Genomic DNA, 19,022 nt, shown 5'->3' with positions numbered 1-19,022 from the left:
GATATTACTAGATGATACAGTATTGGACTTAATTTGAATTATAATGTATTGGATTTTGATGCTCTAAATCAGGCTTGCCAAAAGTCTGATCCCTGAGATGTTTGGTTTGACTGACGAGGGAGTTCCTGAGTTATCATTGAAACATGTACAAAATCTATGTACTACCTGGGCTCTATTTGTATATCATATAATACCACATAGTATAATACACATTATAATCACTTATAAAACTACAAAAGGAAGTTCCTGAAGAAACAGGGCTTGGGAAGTGTTAATATGGCAGTGGATACAGTTTAAAGTTGTATTGGACTGTCAAGCTTAACAGATGAAAGAGGAGTAGCATTTCGAGTATGACCATAGCAACAGTATGGTCTTCATTGGAACCACTGTTAATTTATGTGACTTAAAAACCTGAAGCAAACTAATATGTATGACTGATAACTATAGTTGGCTAACTAGTTACTTAGCTAGCTATATTTTTTTAATAGATTGATGGGTGGCATTCTATCTAGTCAGTCTATTTGTAAAAGACGGGAGCTAGCTAGGTAGAGACAAAAGGCTAAAGCAAATCTTTCGCTTGTACTAGTGATATCAGCTATCTTCCAAATGGCATTTTTTATCAGTTAAAAAGCAGTTGTACATCTCATTATGGGATATCCCTGATATTCACTGGAACCCTATTCAATCATGCCTGGAACATTGCAGACGGCCTTGCGAAATAAGAGAGTGAAGAGCAAAAGGAAAATAATTAAATGGGCGCGCTTTGCATGGCTGACCTCGCCCCAGCCTACTGCAACATGCGCCCATTTCATAATTTTATGAATGACTTAAGAAGAAATTCAGGACTGATGTAGTTCACCTCCTTATTAATGATAACGTGTTATGTATGCCTATGTATAACCAGCATTTTCTTTCAATAAGTAGTAGAGGCCGTGGGACAAATGGTGCATAAATATGGGGTTAGGACTCCCTTGTCTTGGAAGTCTACTGGACACACCCACATTTTAGTCTTACCTCTCCTCAAACACGTACAGTATTTCTCATATGGGCACCTAAGCACTCCAAGTTAGGACACGCAGAGGGGAGATCTGGCCATGGCTGACATTGCGAGAAAATTATCGTTAGGATTCTTCTCTACATGAATAATTGCACCTCCTAGTGGGAAATTTCATGGATTGACAGTAGCCAACATTTAAGGATATATTGCTTATATAAGGCATCGTCTGTTTTTTTGACCTGTGGCTCACAACTCAGATTTCATTTTGGCCCACCGAGCACCACCATGGTACAGTATTAGATTGTACTCGAACAGTCTAAATGATAGTGTATATGACTGTACCTCATGACCTTTCTCTCAGGACCTACTGTGAGACAGACATCGACCCTCAGCACCGCAAGTACACCCAGCTCCAGGCTGTCATTCGCTACCTACTGGGGAAGGAGCCTGACCTGGAGTGTAAGTATTCTGCAACCTGTTCCATCCTCCACAGCAGGGTTGGGGTCAATTTGATTTAAATTCAGAAACTGATTTGAATTTACAATTCACAAATGGAAAAACATATGATGTGTTGACCTTAAGCTTATAATTTCAGTTTATTGAGAAATCATTGAATATAAATGCCCTATTTGCAATAATCAAATTGTAATTTCAATTTACTTTCTGAACTGACTGCATTGAAATTCAACTGAGCCCAATCTGGTTAGACCTATCAGGGAATAGTTCATTCTTTTTGCATCTTAAATACACTCTTAGAAAAAAAGGTTCTGGTTAGTACCAAAAATGGTTCTTCATTTGTCCCTGTAGGGGACCTTTTTTGGTGCTTTGTAGAACTGTTCTATGTTCTACCTAGAACCCCATGTAGAGTTTTTTTTGTGAGAGAGTTCTATGTAGCACCCAAAAGGGTTCCTCTACAGGGACAAATCAAGAACCCTTAAACAGTTCTTCATGGCAGGGTTCTATGAAGCACCAAAAAGGTTCTATGCTTTGATACATATAAGGAATCCTTAAAAAAAATATAGAGAGTGGGTTCTTTAAATGGTTTTAATTTAATAGCTGGAAGCTTCCATTGTTCTATTTTATAGATATTTTAATTAGTACTTTTTAAGATAATTTTAACTAGTACTAGCTTCAGGAGGAGTGCAGGCAATTTCACTTTGGCAGATGATAACATATCTCAAAGTTGAAAACTACAACATACCTCAGAAGTGAATGATCTTGCATGAGAATACAAATTACAAGAAGTAGAGGGGCTGCAGAGATAGACTTGCACACACTCCCCTAAAATGTGTTGTTGTTGGTTCATCCAGACAGGTTTTAAATCCAATGGATTTGAACTATTTAGCGTAGTTATGTACAGCATCTCTTAATTAGCATGTTTAGCAATTGCAATTGGAAGTGGTAGGGAATTTTTGCGTGGTTTAAATGCCTCTTCCTTCTAGGTGACGAGATGCTGCTGCGGCAGACCCTCTTTGATGCCGTAGTGACAGCTCCCTTGGAAGCCTATTGGACAGCTTTGATCCTGAATGCATCTGGGTATGCAACTGTTTCAATATAATTTAATGAGTGTTCATCAGTGTTTTAGAGTACTGTATGTGTGAGTGTATGGTGTGCATCGGAGACAAATCTGACTGCTTTCCCCTCTCCCTGTGTCCTCCAGGGTGGAAGCAGGTATGGAGGCAGCTTTCCTGGGGACTCGCTCTGGCATCATAAGGGTCTCCAGATACACCGGCATAGAGACCAGGGTGGCTAAGTGAGTCACACTGCAATACAGGGATGATTTATTGCATCACCCACACCAGTCATAACAAGGGGGGAGGGGGAAAAGAACAATGTTCTCCCCGCTTAGAATGATATGGATAAATGTGGAATCCTATTTTATTATATTCTATTCCATTCTAGGACACTATGAACCATATGTTTTAACTATATTATTTGACCAAGAGTTTGTTATAAGGAGAAAATCATTTTTCCACAGGAAGTTCCTGACTCCAGCTGATAAGGACAACCTGTTCACCTTGGACCACTTCCCCCTGTGGTACCGCCTGGCAGTGGAGAATCCTCCTGGCAGGTTCGTCTACTACACTGGCACTGATGTGAACAAAGGTACGTAACAGTCGTCTTCCTGCAGGTGGTAGTTTGTAGTAGTTATAATAATTGTATTAATTGAATTAATACAATTATGTAAATAAATGCATGTAGGCAACTGTAAAGAATACACTAAAGTGTCAGGTAATTATGGTTATGACTGGAGGTTGCAAGAGATAAAGGAGAATTGGCAATTTATTTAGCTGATAGAAATTATTTAAAAAAAACATGAGAAAATTGTGACCGGTTCATTAAACTATTACAGCGTATGGAGACGCACAGCAGGTTGAATTTGTTGCCTACAACTGATAGTATGGCCATTTTATTTGTAAAAAAATATTATTCATTTCAACATTCGCAGTGAAATCCTGATTGGCGAGGACAACAGATATCTTCATATTATATTAAATTATCCCCACCCACTCATTGTCGGAGACCTGCCCTCCGCCTCTACCTTGACAGAAGCTTTGCTGAACAAAATGACCAACTGAGCGGCTATGCTCACTAAAACTTAGTGTTGCACAGCGCTCTTTAGCAGAAGCAAATTGGGGCCCCTAAGCTCTGAGCGCAGTGGTTCCAAGAACTCTACTGCTTTTTCATAGTACCCAATCATGTTTTTTTCCTACAGTATTTATAGTACTTATAGAAACATAACACTAATGGTCAGAGGTTTTATGAGAGAACTCATTGCTGATTGGTCTATCCTCTAATGACAGTTGGGAAGTATATCGTCTCCGTCACAGCTGTGACAGTGTCCTCTGGAGGCAAGACGGCCATGGCTGGAGGTAAGATGTGCATGGGTCTATTCTACTGTATGAACAAGCTTTTTGTCATACTGTATTTGATCATTTGAGGTAGAGCCTGACTCACCTGTCTGTGAACCACATCAGACATTGACTGTATGTTGTTGATTGGTTGGTTGTTCTGTGGTAGTAGTAGAGTCTCTGTTGGGTCATCCTATAGAGTCAGAAAGCTCATATTTGTGGTCATCAGCCTCCAGTAGCAACAATAGCCGTGGTCATGTGAAATATACTATTTCTCCTGTCTTTGTTATTAGAAATGTAGACATACAGTATATCAACTAGAGTGAAAATGTTTGGCTTCACCCAAAGGGTCACGCACTGGTGACTTGTGTGGCTTGTGAGTGTATTAAAATTTCCATGGTACATTTACATTTACATTTATGGCATTTAGCAGACGCCTTTATCCAAAACGACTTACAACAAATACATTTGTTTAAGTAAGTGAATCATCTATCCAACAGTCATCATAAGACAAAGTAATCAATGCTCGCACTAGGGGCCATTGGCAGTCGTAATGTCAAAAGCCAATTCTTTTTTTTAATTTTTTATTATTACTTATTAACAGGAGAGAACTTGTACAGGGGGGAAGTGGGGGTGAAGAGGTCTCAAGGGTTGGGGTTAGGGTTACTACAGGGAGGGTAGTGGGGGTGAAGATGTCTTAGGAAGGAGGTAACATTCTGTGGCGCTAAGCACAATTTCCCATGTGGAGGGGAAGCCCTCCGGTGGTGATGGGAGTGAAGGTGTTCAGTGGAGGAGAGTAATTGTAAAGTTGGTCTGTCACAACTCCAAGATGATTTTCATCATAGGTTTTTTCACAAGGGTTATATTGCTATCATTAGGGACACAGGCCCTGACACGAAATTGATTATCTCCCTAGAAAAAAATACATTGATTCTTGACAAAAGGCATCTTAGATAAATAAACAGTTTATTATTTTCAGCATGTTTTCAACAATCCTCCAGAGTTCTCTTCATTGTCTCAGGTAAAAAATGAGAGAAAAATGAGCCAATGTTTCATGTGCATAACATAGAGAAAGAAACAGGGGCAAAATTAATGAATGAATATGAATATGAGTCGTTTCAGAAGAGCAAATTAATACCATACTATAAGTGAGCAGTTTCTCTCTATTTGAAAGAGGAATTGTCTGAAGCGTCTGCATTGTTCCAACTGCCATCAGAATTTACCACTCATATTGAATGTCAAAAAAAGAGAAATGGTTAAAGAGAACTAATAGTTAACTACTTGTTTAAATTAATTAGATCTGCCATTGTAGAAAGTAGCATAGATAGAGGGTAGGCTACTCGGGCTACTGCATAACCTTGGAAATACAGCTGTAGTTATTCAGTTTTCTCTCTAGACTACAACTTGGATTTTTTACCTTCTTAAAGCCACAATCCGTAATTTGGAAAGACATTTTTGGTTACATTAATTGATATATATATATATATATAGTATAATAATTTGATTCTTTAAGAATAAAACTTATAGATGGCTTATTTGGTTAGTTGGTACAACGTTCTTACTCCATCGTAACCGAAAATATAAGGTTGTTTTTACTACAATGTTAACAACAATAACAGTATAAACAAACATACAGTATATAGCAAAATACTGTTTAAAACTCACATTTTAATGTCACAGACTCCATAGTTCTGTCTATGAAATTAAAAGAGGTTTTATAGTTTCTTCTGTTGTGGATTGTGGCTTTATTTGTGTCGCAAAAATTAGGGTCACAATACATTGGACATAATAAAAATTCTAGTATAATTTTTTATAACAATGGCATATCTAGTAGGTCCTAGACAAATCTAGTACCTTGCCTCAAATACAAAGAAAACTTGGGGTTTTGGGTCAAACCACAATAGAATTAAGGAACGTCTAGAACCAAGGTGAAGAGGTGCCAGAATCACTACACTATTGAGCCAATTCATAGAGCATCCATACTGTCCATTTTATGAAGTAATGCAGCATTCCTGTTTGTTGCATTTGTCCAGTGTTCTATTTTTCTCAGTCTATGTGATTTGCACAAGCAAAGGGCAATGGAGATATTCTTTGCTGGCTCCATACATTCTCTCCTTGGTAATGAGCACAGAGGAGTCAGTGGGAAACACTAAATCCTTACAACAGCAGTCAGAGAACCAAAAGGTCAAAAGCTGCTTATTCTATATCCATGGACTATGGGTTCCTTGGGCACCGGCTCCTCTGGTGATGTGGGGGAGGACACCTGCCCGTCCTCTGGGTCCGTCTCGGCTCCACCCTCAGCAGACATCAGCGGCTGGCCGCGGTTCTTCAGCTCCCTCTGGTACTTCGCCATCAGAGAGGCGTAGATACAGCCATAGGTGGCCGCCACCACCATCATCACACACACCACACCGCACACCACACCAGCCACGATCTGAGTGCCCGCAGCTCGCCGAACGCTGACGGGCCGGTAGCGCTGACGAACACAGTCCTCCCCGGCTCCAGCCTGGGGCCCCACATTGATGCGATTGGACCCACAGGGCGGGCGGCTCACCCTGGGGTCCCCGGGGCCAAAGCTGGCTCCAGGAGCATAGCCGGTGCCGGTGCCCCTGACTTGGTTCTCCAACTGGAGACAGTAGTTGAACATCTCTACCGGGATGCTGCGGATATCCCGCCCCCTCAGCTCCTTGGGGAGGCTGCACTGCACTGCATCCACCTGTCCATCTGAAGAGAGATGCAATAGGTCATTACTATCATACATGATGTTAATACTGTGTCTTATACAAAGAACCGAGATGAACTGAGCTTAATTTGACATATGACAGATATTGTAGACTTAAAGCGGGCTTATAGACAGATCCAAATATCCCATGTAGATTCCTTGAAATGCTCAATTAGCCATTTGGAGAAACCCAGCCAACATCCACATTCACCTCTGTAGAGCATCCACTCCATCCAGTGCTTGAAGTCCCTCAGCTTGCAGTCACATTCCCAGGGGTTCCCAGCCAGCTGGAGGTGCCTCAGCCCAGCCAGGGGCTCGAATGTGGCCCTATCCAGGGCCCTCAGCCTGTTCCCGGCCAAAGACAACCAGGCCAGGCCCTGGAGCCCCTCCAGCAGGCCCTTAGGCAGAGACACCAGGCCATTGAGGGACAAGTCCAACCCTCTTAGCACCAACAGGCTCTGGAACAACTCCGGGCTCAGCTCTCTCCCACTGCCGCTCCCCTGCTGCACCACCTCTGTGTTGTTAGCAGGATTAATGGGGTCAGTGGCTAGCTGTTCGCCCAGGTAGTTGCTGGAGAGGTTGAGCCACTGCAGCGCGCTGAGGCCTGAGAATGCCTTGGGCTGCAGGGTGAAGAGGTGGTTGTTGGAGAGGTCTAGGACTTCCAGGGCACTGAGGTTGGAGAGCTCTCCAGAGCCCACGGAGGAGAGGTTGTTGTGGGGCAGGTAGAGGGCGAGCGTGTCCTGGGACAGCAGGGGCAGGATGGTGGCCAAGGAGAGCAGGTCTACGCCTGTGCAGTCGGTACCGTTGCCATTGCAGATACACATGGGCGGGCAACCGTGAGCTGCCCCCAGCAGACCCACCAGCACGGCCAAGAGACTTGGCAGAGCTGCACAGGCTGAGGATGAGGAGGGGGTGGATGAGAGAGAGAGATGAGGTAGAACTCAAGTTATGCATTTTCTTAACTCTCATACCTGCAGTGTAATACATCTAGTGTCCCAAAAATCTCCTGGGTACTTTGTTCAAATCTTCATGACCTCAGAAGGGCAAAATTAAAATTAATTAACACTGGACTAAATCTAAGTTACAGTATATACTCTGCCACAACATACAGTAGACAATATTCCTTGATACTTTATCATAACAGTAGCTAAACACACCGACATGACTCAGCCCATTGTGGCACTCACCCAGGCTCTCCAGGTGGGTCCCCCCAGGCCTGTTGAGGTGCCGCATGTCTGCTCTGCCTGCTCTGGTCCCACCCTAGACTGGAACTGGCATCTGGCTGACTCAGCAGGTGCCTTCCTTATGCCACCTACCAGCTATAGAGACCGCCCTAGTAAACACAATGAGAGAGAGAGAGAGAGAGAGAGAGAGAGAGAGAGAGAGAGAGAGAGAGAGAGAGAGAGAGAGAGAGAGAGAGAGAGAGAGAGAGAGAGAGTCATATGAGACGTGATACACTACATGAGAGTTGAGAGTGTTGATTGGGTATGCTTGAGATTAGAGAGACCATTGAGTTTTGACACACACACACACACACACACACACACACACACACACACACACACACTTACAGAATATGGTTGGCCATATGTAGCAGCAACAACATAATCTCTCCCACTTGATAACAGCAATATCCCAAATTGTACTCTCTGACAGTTGAGCGCATATTATATTGCCTATTGCCATTGCCTTTTTTCTCTTTGTGCTTTTGAGATTGAACATATGTTGTTTGGAGAAAAGCTAGCCCACAGTCAAGTAAACACAAATACTGTACAGAAGTGAAGTCAAAGCTTACTTACAACTGAACACCCACTCAGTTTCTTAAGTCATAACTCCCATCTTTCAGCTGCATACAATAGATACACAAGATACTTTTTTAAATTGTTTCATTTTCAAGGCTTCGCTCTTGTAGCTTTTGATCCTCTCAAAGGAGGGAGGGAGGGAGTGAGGGAGCAAGAAAGACCGATAGAAGGAGAGAGAGTGAAAGAGGGAAAGAGAGAGGGAGAGATCTGTCCTTAATTTCATGATAAGAGAGATGGTGTAGCTTCATCATGCGTGCGTCTGCAGCCACTTAAAAGAGCCACTGAAGAGCTGCCTCAAGGTCTTCTCTTTGTCATCCCTCCACAAAGACCCCAGTCACTCTCCCACTCCCACTCTAATACTCTGTCCTCAGTTGAACGCACACCCTGTGTTCAGCTGTATATAGGATGATCTGGGTGGGGGGGCCTTGCATTTATGTGAGATCAGGTTGATTTAATTTCTTAGTGTGAGGCGTACTCTATTAGAGTAAAGGGTACAGTAAGTGTGCAGCATTGTGTCACTACCTGCGTTTGTCTGTGTTATGTGTACACAAAATAGGATGACGTTATATCTGCGTCCCAATTCTCCACCTTTCTCCCTCAAGTGTGCACTCCCAAGCTTGGGCTCTCATACCAATCCCATACGGCTTTAAATCATTGTGTAGTAGGGGAGTGCACAAGTGCACATATAAGGGAAAAAGGTGAAGAATTGGGGTGCAGGTTAGGTGTCTAGCGAATTTGATCTGTGGTCAGTGACCCCTGCTGATTTCTCTCTGATTACAGCTGTCAGTACCATTAGGACCACTGCAGCTCAATCAGCCTGTAAGAGGATGAGGTAATCTATGGTAGAGCCTCTCCTGTATTGGTGACACTAGGGGTCCTTAGGTGTTGTAGAGCAGATTACCTGACCATGACCTGTGTGTGTGTGTGTGTGTGTGTGTGTGTGTGTGTGTGTGTGTGTGTGTGTGTGTGTGTGTGTGTGTGTGTGTGTGTGTGTGTGTGTGTGTGTGTGTGTGTGTGTGTGTGTGTGTGTTCACTCAGTAATGAGTGAGTGAGAGAGAGAGATTACCATGACCTGTCATTGGTCCAGGACCAGAAGGGTCCCAACAGATGGACGTCACATCGTATTTGTATGGTTGTATGGAAATAGGAAGATCTGATGTAGAACATCATGAGTGAGCTTATGTATAACTTATCTATGCTATTCATTCTCAACTTGACGTCAACTGACAAATATGTCCACATGAAAGCACACATAAGTTATACAAATACGCCCAAGTCAACTGTGATCTTTTAATCTCTAAGCTGTTTCTTTTTTTATCTAGTCAGACTTATACTGTGGGAGCACTCTTTCAAATATTCAACATATAAACATATACACACATTCACACACACACACACACACACACACACACAAGCACTGCCGTAAGTCGAGGACAAGCATAAAGGAGATTACATTCAGTGAGTGAAGGGGAGGTATGTAATTTTCTGTTTATACAGCTTTTAACAGAAGAGGCCTCTGGCCACACTCCTCCCATTTATCTCTCCCACGTCAGAGCTCTTCTCAGTCCATCATTCAGCTCTCTCTCTCTCCCTAACTCTCCTTGTCTCTGCCCTACTTGGGCTCTCACTAAATTGATTGTTTTCTTTTATAGACAAGCGTGTAGTCAAACCGAACAGTCCATTGCAGTGGCCACTGAGCTGTCATAGAATTACAAACCACTGAGAAAAGCTGTGAGAGGGGGACAACAGAAACTAACATCAATTATTAAATGCAGACTTACCCGGGGGGAAGAAGGAGAGATATATGAGTAAAGTGTTGGGGACACGTACATGCATTGTGTGTAACAGTTCTATTTCAAGGTTAAACATCACTCACTTAGACAGACAGACCGATAGACAGACAGACAGACAGACAGACAGACAGACAGACAGACAGACAGACAGACAGACAGACAGACAGACAGACAGATACACATATGTCCCATGTTTAATTAGACACAATGACTGCAAATGGAGTTGACAGCTTGCAAGTGCACCATCACCCAGATTAAGCATCCCACACACTCACCCACACTGACTCACTCACTAACAAATGTGCAGTTATCTCTGGCCTCAGATTAGGACTATGGTTTCAATCCTCATGGGGGTTAGACGGCAGGACAGATGCTTGTTATAATTCCAGATGGCTATGGAAGAGACAGCCCACCCTGTGAACCCATGGAGTAACATCTACAGTACATGCATATTATTCACATTATTACTCACATAGACACACACACACATCTCACACTCTCTCTCTAACACATTCTCTGCAGCACTGACATAAACTGCATCCCTTTACCACCTCAAACCAGAAGTTTCCCTGTCCAATCTCTGAAGGTTATTGAGCTACATCTGCAGTCCTTCCTCACCTACAGTACATTATGATTAATTAATTAAAGTTCCTTCTCTTTATCATAGTCTACCTGCATTGCTTCCCCCACTGCAGCTTGGTCAATGACAGTTTTCTCCCTTGCCTGCGCCTTGCTCCCAGAGCTTCTACAATATGGATTAGTTCACTCTGCTTGTACTGTATGAGAGGGAAATTGTGAACTGTCACCTTGTTTTGCAGTGAGAACTGTTTTCTCACCTGCAAACAGACTTACTGCATTATTTCTAAAAGACTCAGAGCGTCTACTTTTAATTACCTGAGGATGTAGTCGAAAACACACACACACACCCACACCCACACACACACACACACACACACACACACACACACACACACACACACACACACACTCAGTGTCTCTCTCATGCATACTCACAGCTCACCATCTGCCAGCTCTTCAGACTCAAAGTGCAAAGACACGTGAGATAATTCTGCAAGAAAAAGTGTTCGTATCTTTTATCACCCAGTGTTGAAAAGACAATAGGCTTCATCTGGTGTTGCTGGTAGCTAAGACATTTCCTAAAAGGTCCTTTTGGATGCTTTTAGTTCAGTCCTGTGCCCTGTGTGCAGATGCCTGGATGATGAGGTCCCAAAGGGAGATGATATTCCTGGTAGAGAAACACATGCTCCTGGACTTGCGGTCTTCTTCTGCTGCTGTTCTCCCTGGTCACTGTGAACAGCGGCTAGCTCCAGTCTACTTCCCCTCTGCTCTGCCCTGCTAGGCAGCGTGCACGACTGTCCAGGGGTGCTGTCTGTCTGAGAGTGAGTGTGTGTGAGTGTGAGTGTGTGTGTGTTTGTGTGTCTGTGAGAGAGTTAGCGCACTGTAGCTCCTGCAGGGTGCTGTGCAGTTCCTATGGCATATGTGTGTGCTACGTGGGTGTGTCTGATTGTTTGTTTGTATGTGTGCGTGCATTAAGCTTGGTTTGTCAAAAAAGAGTGTGGTGCAGCTGTGTAAGCTCTCCTACTGAATGAGAGGGAGAGAGGGTGGGGGAGAAAGAGAGAGAGAGGGTGAGGGGGGAGGCAGTGGACGGAATCAGCTGATAAAGCTCAGTACCTCACAAGGGATGAGTGTGTCTGTGTAGGCTGTTGCAAAGCCTGGAACCTCTGCTGAGTCTAGTCTGGTGCTGCCCCAAATGAACCTTGTGAAGGTCATTTTTGTGTGGGGGTGTGTGTATGTGCGTGCGCGCGTGCGTGCGTGTGTGTTTGTGTTTGTTATTTTTTGTTCTTTTTTTATTACCCTGGAAGGGTACTGCAGCAAAAACAGTCAAAATCACCTCTGCTGCACCAGTGGCCAGTGCCAGTAGACCCTGCCACTGATAATGATCTTGTCATTGTGAGATAGATGGGACCCACCACCAGGGTACTCTACCCCATGGGGAATCATAAGTTGTATCTCTGTCATTGAGGTCTCTGTCTGTCTCTGTCTGTTTCTGCCTGCCTGTCTGTCTGTCTGTCTGTCTGTCTGTCTGTCTGTCTGTCTGTCTGTCTGTTTCTGCCTGTCTGTCTGTCTGTCTGTCTGTCTGTCTGTCTGTCTGTCTGTCTGTCGTGTGTGTACTCGATCATCGTGGTGCATTTCTGTGTCGCCTATAAATACAGGGAACAATAAAGCCTGGTAGATGTTTGTATTGCCTCACCCCACCCAGACACGATTTACCTGTAGCACACGCTCATGGCTCATCAATGTTTACACAGTGTCCATTTGCATGCAAACAGCAGCAGCGCAAGGCTGATTGTGCTAACAGCACAGAGGTGAACTGAAGGCCTGGCTAATTGATTTTCTGTCTGACTGTAATGCCACTCCAGCCAGTCCAGCAATAGACTTTCACAGACAGTAAACTTTGGGTTTTGAAGAATCCATATGATTTCCCGCTCTCACTCACCCAATTGTGTGTCTGTACTATTTTTAGCCATTGGGGTGCAGATGTCCTTGGACTTGGTGGAGAAGAGGTTCTGGGCCACTGCCAGTCAGGTGAGTGAGAAACACACGCACGCACGCACACACGCACACACACACACACACACACACACACACACACACACACACAATGGCCTCTGACATGCTTGGGCACCCCCACTTCCTCCCACCGATATATCAGTCTTGACACAGAACTGCAGTGCAGTGAATGACAAATTAATGACAAGATATCTGTGTGAACCAGAATCAGAACCAGTATGTTTGCATAAGGCTCTGGTGTAATGGGCAGTTCATCTATATTTTTGGGAAATTAAATCAGAAATACATTGCTCAACGATCTTTCATCATAAGAATAGGGATAAGCAAAGGTTTTGACTTCTGGTCAAACATATGGAAAAGTGTCTTAAGAAAACAGAAAAAGTATTTAATCCTTTAATGTCCGATATAGGCAAATATGTCTTTAAACACCTGGTAAAATGTCTGCATATGATGAATTTACATAAGGAAACTACTGTCTTGAACAAGAGATCAACATGACTGCTTCTAAAAACTACTGTCTTGAACAAGAGAACACTTTTAGCACCTTCTGGTGGCCGATTGTTGTATTTTTTTTAAAGTTTTTTTAATGGAAAATGGCAGAAATCACAAGGGTCTGAATACTTATATATATGAGGTACAGTATTTTTGTATTTCAATTTGAATAAATTTGCAAACAGTTATAAAAACATGTTTTCGCTTTGTCATTATGGTATCATATGATAGCTAACACCCCACTCTTTCTGCAGACATATTTAAATGTTAATTTAGAGCAGATATTTAGTTTTAGGGAAACGTGGTTACAGGTTATAGTTCTTAAAGTAAATGTTTTTTTAAATTTTCAGTTGGAATTGTTAGAAGGCGTCCTTGTGCATTGAGTTGTATGGTTTGTTAAACTGTGCTATCAAGGGTTTTTGTTTGGCAGACGTTTAAAAGTGAAAAATCGAGTACCATCATCATTCTGTTACCATGGAATTGCCCTGAACACATTCTCTGTGCATTTAAATAAGTTTGACTTTTACAATGCTGCAAATGCGAGAAGCCTAAAGACAATAATGTCTTTTATTCTATTTATTTATTCTGCTATAATGCTACTGTTACTCATATACTGCTATACTGCACTGCTATATTATACTGCACTACTACTGATCATATATTGCACTACCTGTAAATACTGTTCATTGCACTTTCTGCTATTTTGCACTTCTGGTTAGACGCTAACTGCATTTCGTTGTCTCTGTACTTGTACTCTGCACAATGACAATAAAGTTGAATCTAATCTAATCTAATCTAATAATAACACCACGGATGTTACTTGCCTCCTTTTCTCAGCCTCAGTTACTTCTTTATAGGCTTTATTGTATTATATGTGTTATATTTTGCTGTCTTAACATAAAAAGTTTCAACTGAAAAGACAACTCAACATTCATTGTTATGGTCTAACCTTAACATTTGTGTCACACCCCATACTTAACTCAACTTTCTCTGTCTTTTTTCTGCTGTGGAATATGTCTCTCCCACCACACACAGCCCAATGACACTGATGTAAGTAAACAGAACCATTACTTTCTGTTGATAATGAACTCTTCATTCTGAGTGAAAATGTCTTATGGTACTACTGTTTGTAAACTACCACATGTTTATTGTTGTTGTTGTTGTTGTTGTTGTTGTTTTTATGGTGGAATGTCCCAGGTACATACTGTACAGTAGCTCTCCCAGCAAAATCATTCATGATTAAACGGGTGGTCAACCTTCTGATCTCTCTCTCTCTCTCTCTCTGTTTCCAGTGTAGTATGGTGGAAGGCATCTGTCCTCTCAGCTGTGACAGCATTGTAAGTACAGTGAGTCTGTTCCCTGTCGCAATATCCTCATTGAAAATAATTGTCCATTTTCAATTTAATTTAATTGACAGCAACCACACTGTCCTGTGAGCCCCAAATGTTCCTCAACCATGTGAATGAGCTCAAAGCTAGTATTGTATGCTGTTGCATTCAATGGAATTGATAGAGGTCTACCGCCCGTAATGCGGCCTAATTTTAAAACCCTGGGAAATCTACCCTATTTCGATATACAAGGTTTTCTACATGAACTGTATCAATGTGATCTACCTAGTGTTTCCTATATTCCCGATGCTGAGGAAAGATGGAAAGATGGAACCAATCATTGGTACTCTCCTAGGCTCTCTGAATGAATCAAGGAAAGCAACCTAGCTTGTGCTAAGGCTAGATCTACTGATCTACTACTGATTAGTTATCCTTCAGATAGAGAGTCCCATATCAACTCTCAGATGCGGTCCTTTTTATCAATTAATAGCATTTTAAATGTGCACCAGTCAGGTTTTAGGTCTGGACATAGCATCTCTGCCGCTTCCCTAGTTATACATTACATTGTGGTTTCTCTGGATAAGAAAGCATTGTGCAGCCCACTATATTGACTTCTCTAAGGCTCTAAGTCTTTGAACAACTGTAAATTGCATCTGTATGCTGATGATATTGTTGTCTACTCCTGTGCCTCTCTTCAGCAGGCTATACTTGACCTTCAGCAAGGTTTTGATTCTATTCAAAAATTGCATATTGATGTTTTTTTCTAGATCTCATTAAAACTGATTAATTTTGAGAGAAGCTTGTTTTTTTATACAGAAATAAGTCCTGCATCACATTTGATAATTAGTAGGAGGATTATCCAGGCAATGATCTTCTCTGTCCTTAATTATGGTGACACAATTTACGTGCATGTGGCAGCTTCAGTTCTCAAACCGCTACACTCGGTTCATCACCCTGCTGTCTCTTATATCAGTCTGTGGGTTGGGAGTCTTTGACTTCAAAAAGGGCCTACAGTATCATTGGTTTTTATTTGTTTATAAAGCAGTTCTTTAAAACTCCCATTTTACCTCACATTGTTGCTTTTATGGCAGACACGCTTCCCAGAGTACCGGACCAGGTCCCAAGCTCACCTTAAAGTTTCAAATGTTTCGTCTGAACTGGGTAAATCGGCCTTTCGGTTTTGTGCCCTGAATACCTGGAATAACCTTCAAAACATACTAAACTAGATTCTCTTGTTACTATCGGTCGGTTTAAGACCTTGATAAAGGATCTGTCATCTGAGGAGTGTATGTGTCTTAATTGATTATATTGTAATTATATTGTGTGTAATTGTTTAGGCTAATATAATGTACTGTAATTTAATGTAATGTACTGTTTGTAGTAGGCTACTGTCATGCAGTGTAATTTTAATGACATTTTAATGAAAAAGAGACCTTGGAGATCCCTGTATAAAGTTGAATAAATAAAATAAAACATATGATAATAATAAAAAGTCTGCAGTAGAGGTTGTGGCTCCAAGTTGAGTATGGTGTTGTTGTACACACGGTATGCTAATACTGCTACCGGTGACTTTGTAGTTTCCTGATTGTGTCTGTTTTCTGTCCTCCAGGATGTCAACTGTTATCTTGTAGACAACAACGGCTTCATCATAGTCTCTAAAGAAAGGGCAGACGTGAGTGTCAAATAAATCCATACCCCTGACACCAACCATCATACACCATTTGTGACTTATTACATAACAATGATCTCGAATGCATCATATGTAACTTGTTATGCAACTAACCGCGTTCAAAAGTTAATGAAGGTTTTGATAAGCAGATCAGGGAGTGATGTTTATGTAACAGTGACCTAAGGGTATTACCATGACTGATGTAAATATGAGTGAGGTCAGGTGGCTGAATCTTAACACACTTCTTAGGGGATGTATGTCATGTGTGTGTCTGAACTCCTCAGAGCTCAGAGAGAGAGGGGGGGGGGGGGGAGAGAGAGAGAGAGAGAGAGAGAGAGAGAGAGAATGTGACATTGCATGGTTGCTGGTATCTGATAAGGTGGGGGAGCTATAAACAACATCTGGAATGCTCATAGGATTTGAGGACACTTACGGTGGTAATCCCTCTCAGACGCATTAGCACAGAGCGGGGCTAAAGGCATAGGCCTGCAGCATTCCACCTTATCCCTTGACTGTACTGTAGCTGGGGCTTGGACCAACATTATATGGTGGAAATAGACTAGGAATATACTGTACCACTTAGCATAACAGTGTGGTATAGGTGTGGGTCCATGCATCTTAGTGCATATTTGGACCAGACCATTGCACATCCCAGCTGGCCCCAAAAAAAAAACAATGATGTGAAAATGTTGCTCTACAGTAAGTTAGGGAAAATGTTCTGATATTTTATTGTTTGTAGGGTACCAATAATGTTTCGCAAATCAATGTTGCTAGTAGATTAAAATATGGTTTCTATGGGTTTCAGAAACTTTTAACATTTGTGGAACGTTTGAAAATATTTTTTTTCATTACACTGGCAAATGTTTCTCTTTGTTATGTCCAAAATGTTGCCACCTGAAACCTTATACAATCTAATTGCAACATTGCAGACCATTGCAGTAATGTTTTGTACTGGCTGGTAAGATAACAAAACCTTGTACAACGTTGTAACATTAAAAAAAAAGTCGATCGGAGCAGCTGTCTGACAGCTGGTTTCACACATATGCAAAAACATCCATCACATGTTTAAGGGACAAGGCTTAAAAGCAGCCAAGTTGTAACAGTCCACCATAGTTAAACAGTGTGACATGATCATATTGTCTATGAGAGTAAGTTTTGTGTGGTCGTCTGTCCCACCCACTGCACCCAGCCTCCACCCACTCAGTCACTCTGTATTTAACCTATCTACGTAGGATTTGATAAGTCATGGGCTCCCTGCCATATTTGTATTTGTATGTTATGGTCGCTATACAGAGCGGAGCCATCCAATTACGCCAATCTTAAATGTATTACCATTCTCGTCAAATAAATGTTAAACCGATGTGAGTGTCCTGATTGAATTGTGGAAAACATTGTAAACCGTAATCCAAACGCTGGCCAACATAACCCTTTGGTTTTCCGTTAACAATGTTGTCACAACATTGGTTCCACCATTACCAATATACAACCTTGTAGAATCTAATTTCAAAGATGCAGAACATTCCATCCCCATCTGGGATGGTATTTTAACAAGGTGTATGGTAACTACACTCACCCCCAGATTAGAGTTCCCCATTCAGACCACTGTGAGGTTTTTCACAGATTAGCGCAGAGCCCACCGTATTCACTTATTAACTCCCCTACACTAAGTGCACCATCTGTGAGTGAGTGGAGATGGTGGCCCATCATCTGTGGCTGGGCCAACCCAGCCCTAAAGCCCAAGCTGCCCGAGCACTTCTGCCAACAGCTGGCAGGTCCAGCTGGCCTCACTGCAGCCAGATGAGGATAAATCTGTACGTACTGTACCTTTGACTCTTATAGTCTGCTATGGGTCATGTAGTCCTTGGCAGCTTGGAAGTGGGACTACAGTACATTATTTTATTTATTAAGTGTATTTGACAGGGACAATGTACAACAAAAACGTAAATCTGAGATCTGATGTGATGTATCAAATGTAGCTATACAGCTAGAATGTTAAGGCGTTACATGTTACTGTTTATTTAGATTTGCCTCATTCAATCACAGCCTCCTACCTATTTGTTGTTGAATATGTGTGGGACACACACAACCTTAGTTGCCCTGTTTGATTTATTCCCCTACTGTATGTATATTCATACCGCAATCACTGTCAGTCTCTAATGAGATAAAACATTCACTAACATTTAGCAATGCTGAACCAGGATCCACACATTAACATGTACTCATTCATTCAATATGTTTATGTCTTGGGCATTCCACAAGCCTTACTAAGCAAATATTATGATTAAGTACTACCCCCAACATTTTGCTGAGGCTTGTACTTTGGTCAAAGTTTGTTGAAACACCCAGAGTATCCTTTTTTTTCGAGAGAGGGGTTTGGGGTAAGGCTGCACATTGCAGTGCACAGTAAATATTTAATCATTCGAGATATGGAAGCAGTGCTGACTTCAAGAAATAGGTCACATACACAAGTTCATTAAAAAATGTCTGATGTGTACTAAGGTATAGTATAACTAAGCAGAATCAATGCCTTGTTAATGCTCACTATGACTACACAGTACTCGGACAGTATTGGCCTTCATGTAACAAATCCAGGCAGTGGTGCATTGTTTGCAAAGCTCTCAGCAGAAATGTTGCATCTTTATTTCACCACACTTTCTTTGCTGCTGTCAGGTAAATAGAGCGTCAAGTTCCATTCTGAGCTCAGGCTTCGGGGAGCTCACACTTGGCAAACACTGTATGTCTTAAAAAGCCACTGGGAAATTCCCCTCCTCTCCG

General features: G+C 42.1%; 2 protein-coding genes across 2 annotated transcripts in view; one reads left to right on the top strand and one right to left on the bottom strand.

Annotated features, from left to right (window-relative positions):
- LOC310802234 (voltage-dependent calcium channel subunit alpha-2/delta-4-like) overlaps nt 1-19,022 on the top strand; it is a gene marked incomplete at both ends in the record, with an annotated part of 42,015 nt that overhangs the window by 19,203 nt on the left and 3,790 nt on the right. The window contains 9 exons of the mRNA XM_083666526.1: nt 1,359-1,456; nt 2,440-2,533; nt 2,658-2,750; nt 2,976-3,103; nt 3,802-3,870; nt 12,712-12,773; nt 14,286-14,300; nt 14,543-14,587; nt 16,188-16,250. Coding sequence (XP_083522652.1) covers nt 1,359-1,456; nt 2,440-2,533; nt 2,658-2,750; nt 2,976-3,103; nt 3,802-3,870; nt 12,712-12,773; nt 14,286-14,300; nt 14,543-14,587; nt 16,188-16,250 — 667 coding nt within the window. The remainder of the gene's footprint in view (nt 1-1,358; nt 1,457-2,439; nt 2,534-2,657; nt 2,751-2,975; nt 3,104-3,801; nt 3,871-12,711; nt 12,774-14,285; nt 14,301-14,542; nt 14,588-16,187; nt 16,251-19,022) is intronic.
- On the bottom strand, nt 6,035-7,805 carry LOC310801988 (uncharacterized protein; the record flags this gene model as incomplete). Its single annotated transcript, XM_083666212.1, has 3 exons — nt 7,759-7,805; nt 6,783-7,466; nt 6,035-6,573 (listed from the first exon to the last, which is right to left on the bottom strand). Exons 1-3 carry the CDS (start codon nt 7,802-7,804, stop codon nt 6,035-6,037), a joined length of 1,269 nt encoding a protein of 422 aa, XP_083522338.1. The 5' UTR covers nt 7,805.

This window comes from Argentina silus, assembly GCF_951799395.1.
Source record: "Argentina silus genome assembly, chromosome: 3".
NCBI classification, from domain to species: Eukaryota; Metazoa; Chordata; class Actinopteri; order Argentiniformes; family Argentinidae; genus Argentina; species Argentina silus.
The sequence above is the reverse complement of the archived record's forward strand: the minus strand, read 5'-3'. Positions and strand labels throughout refer to the sequence as shown.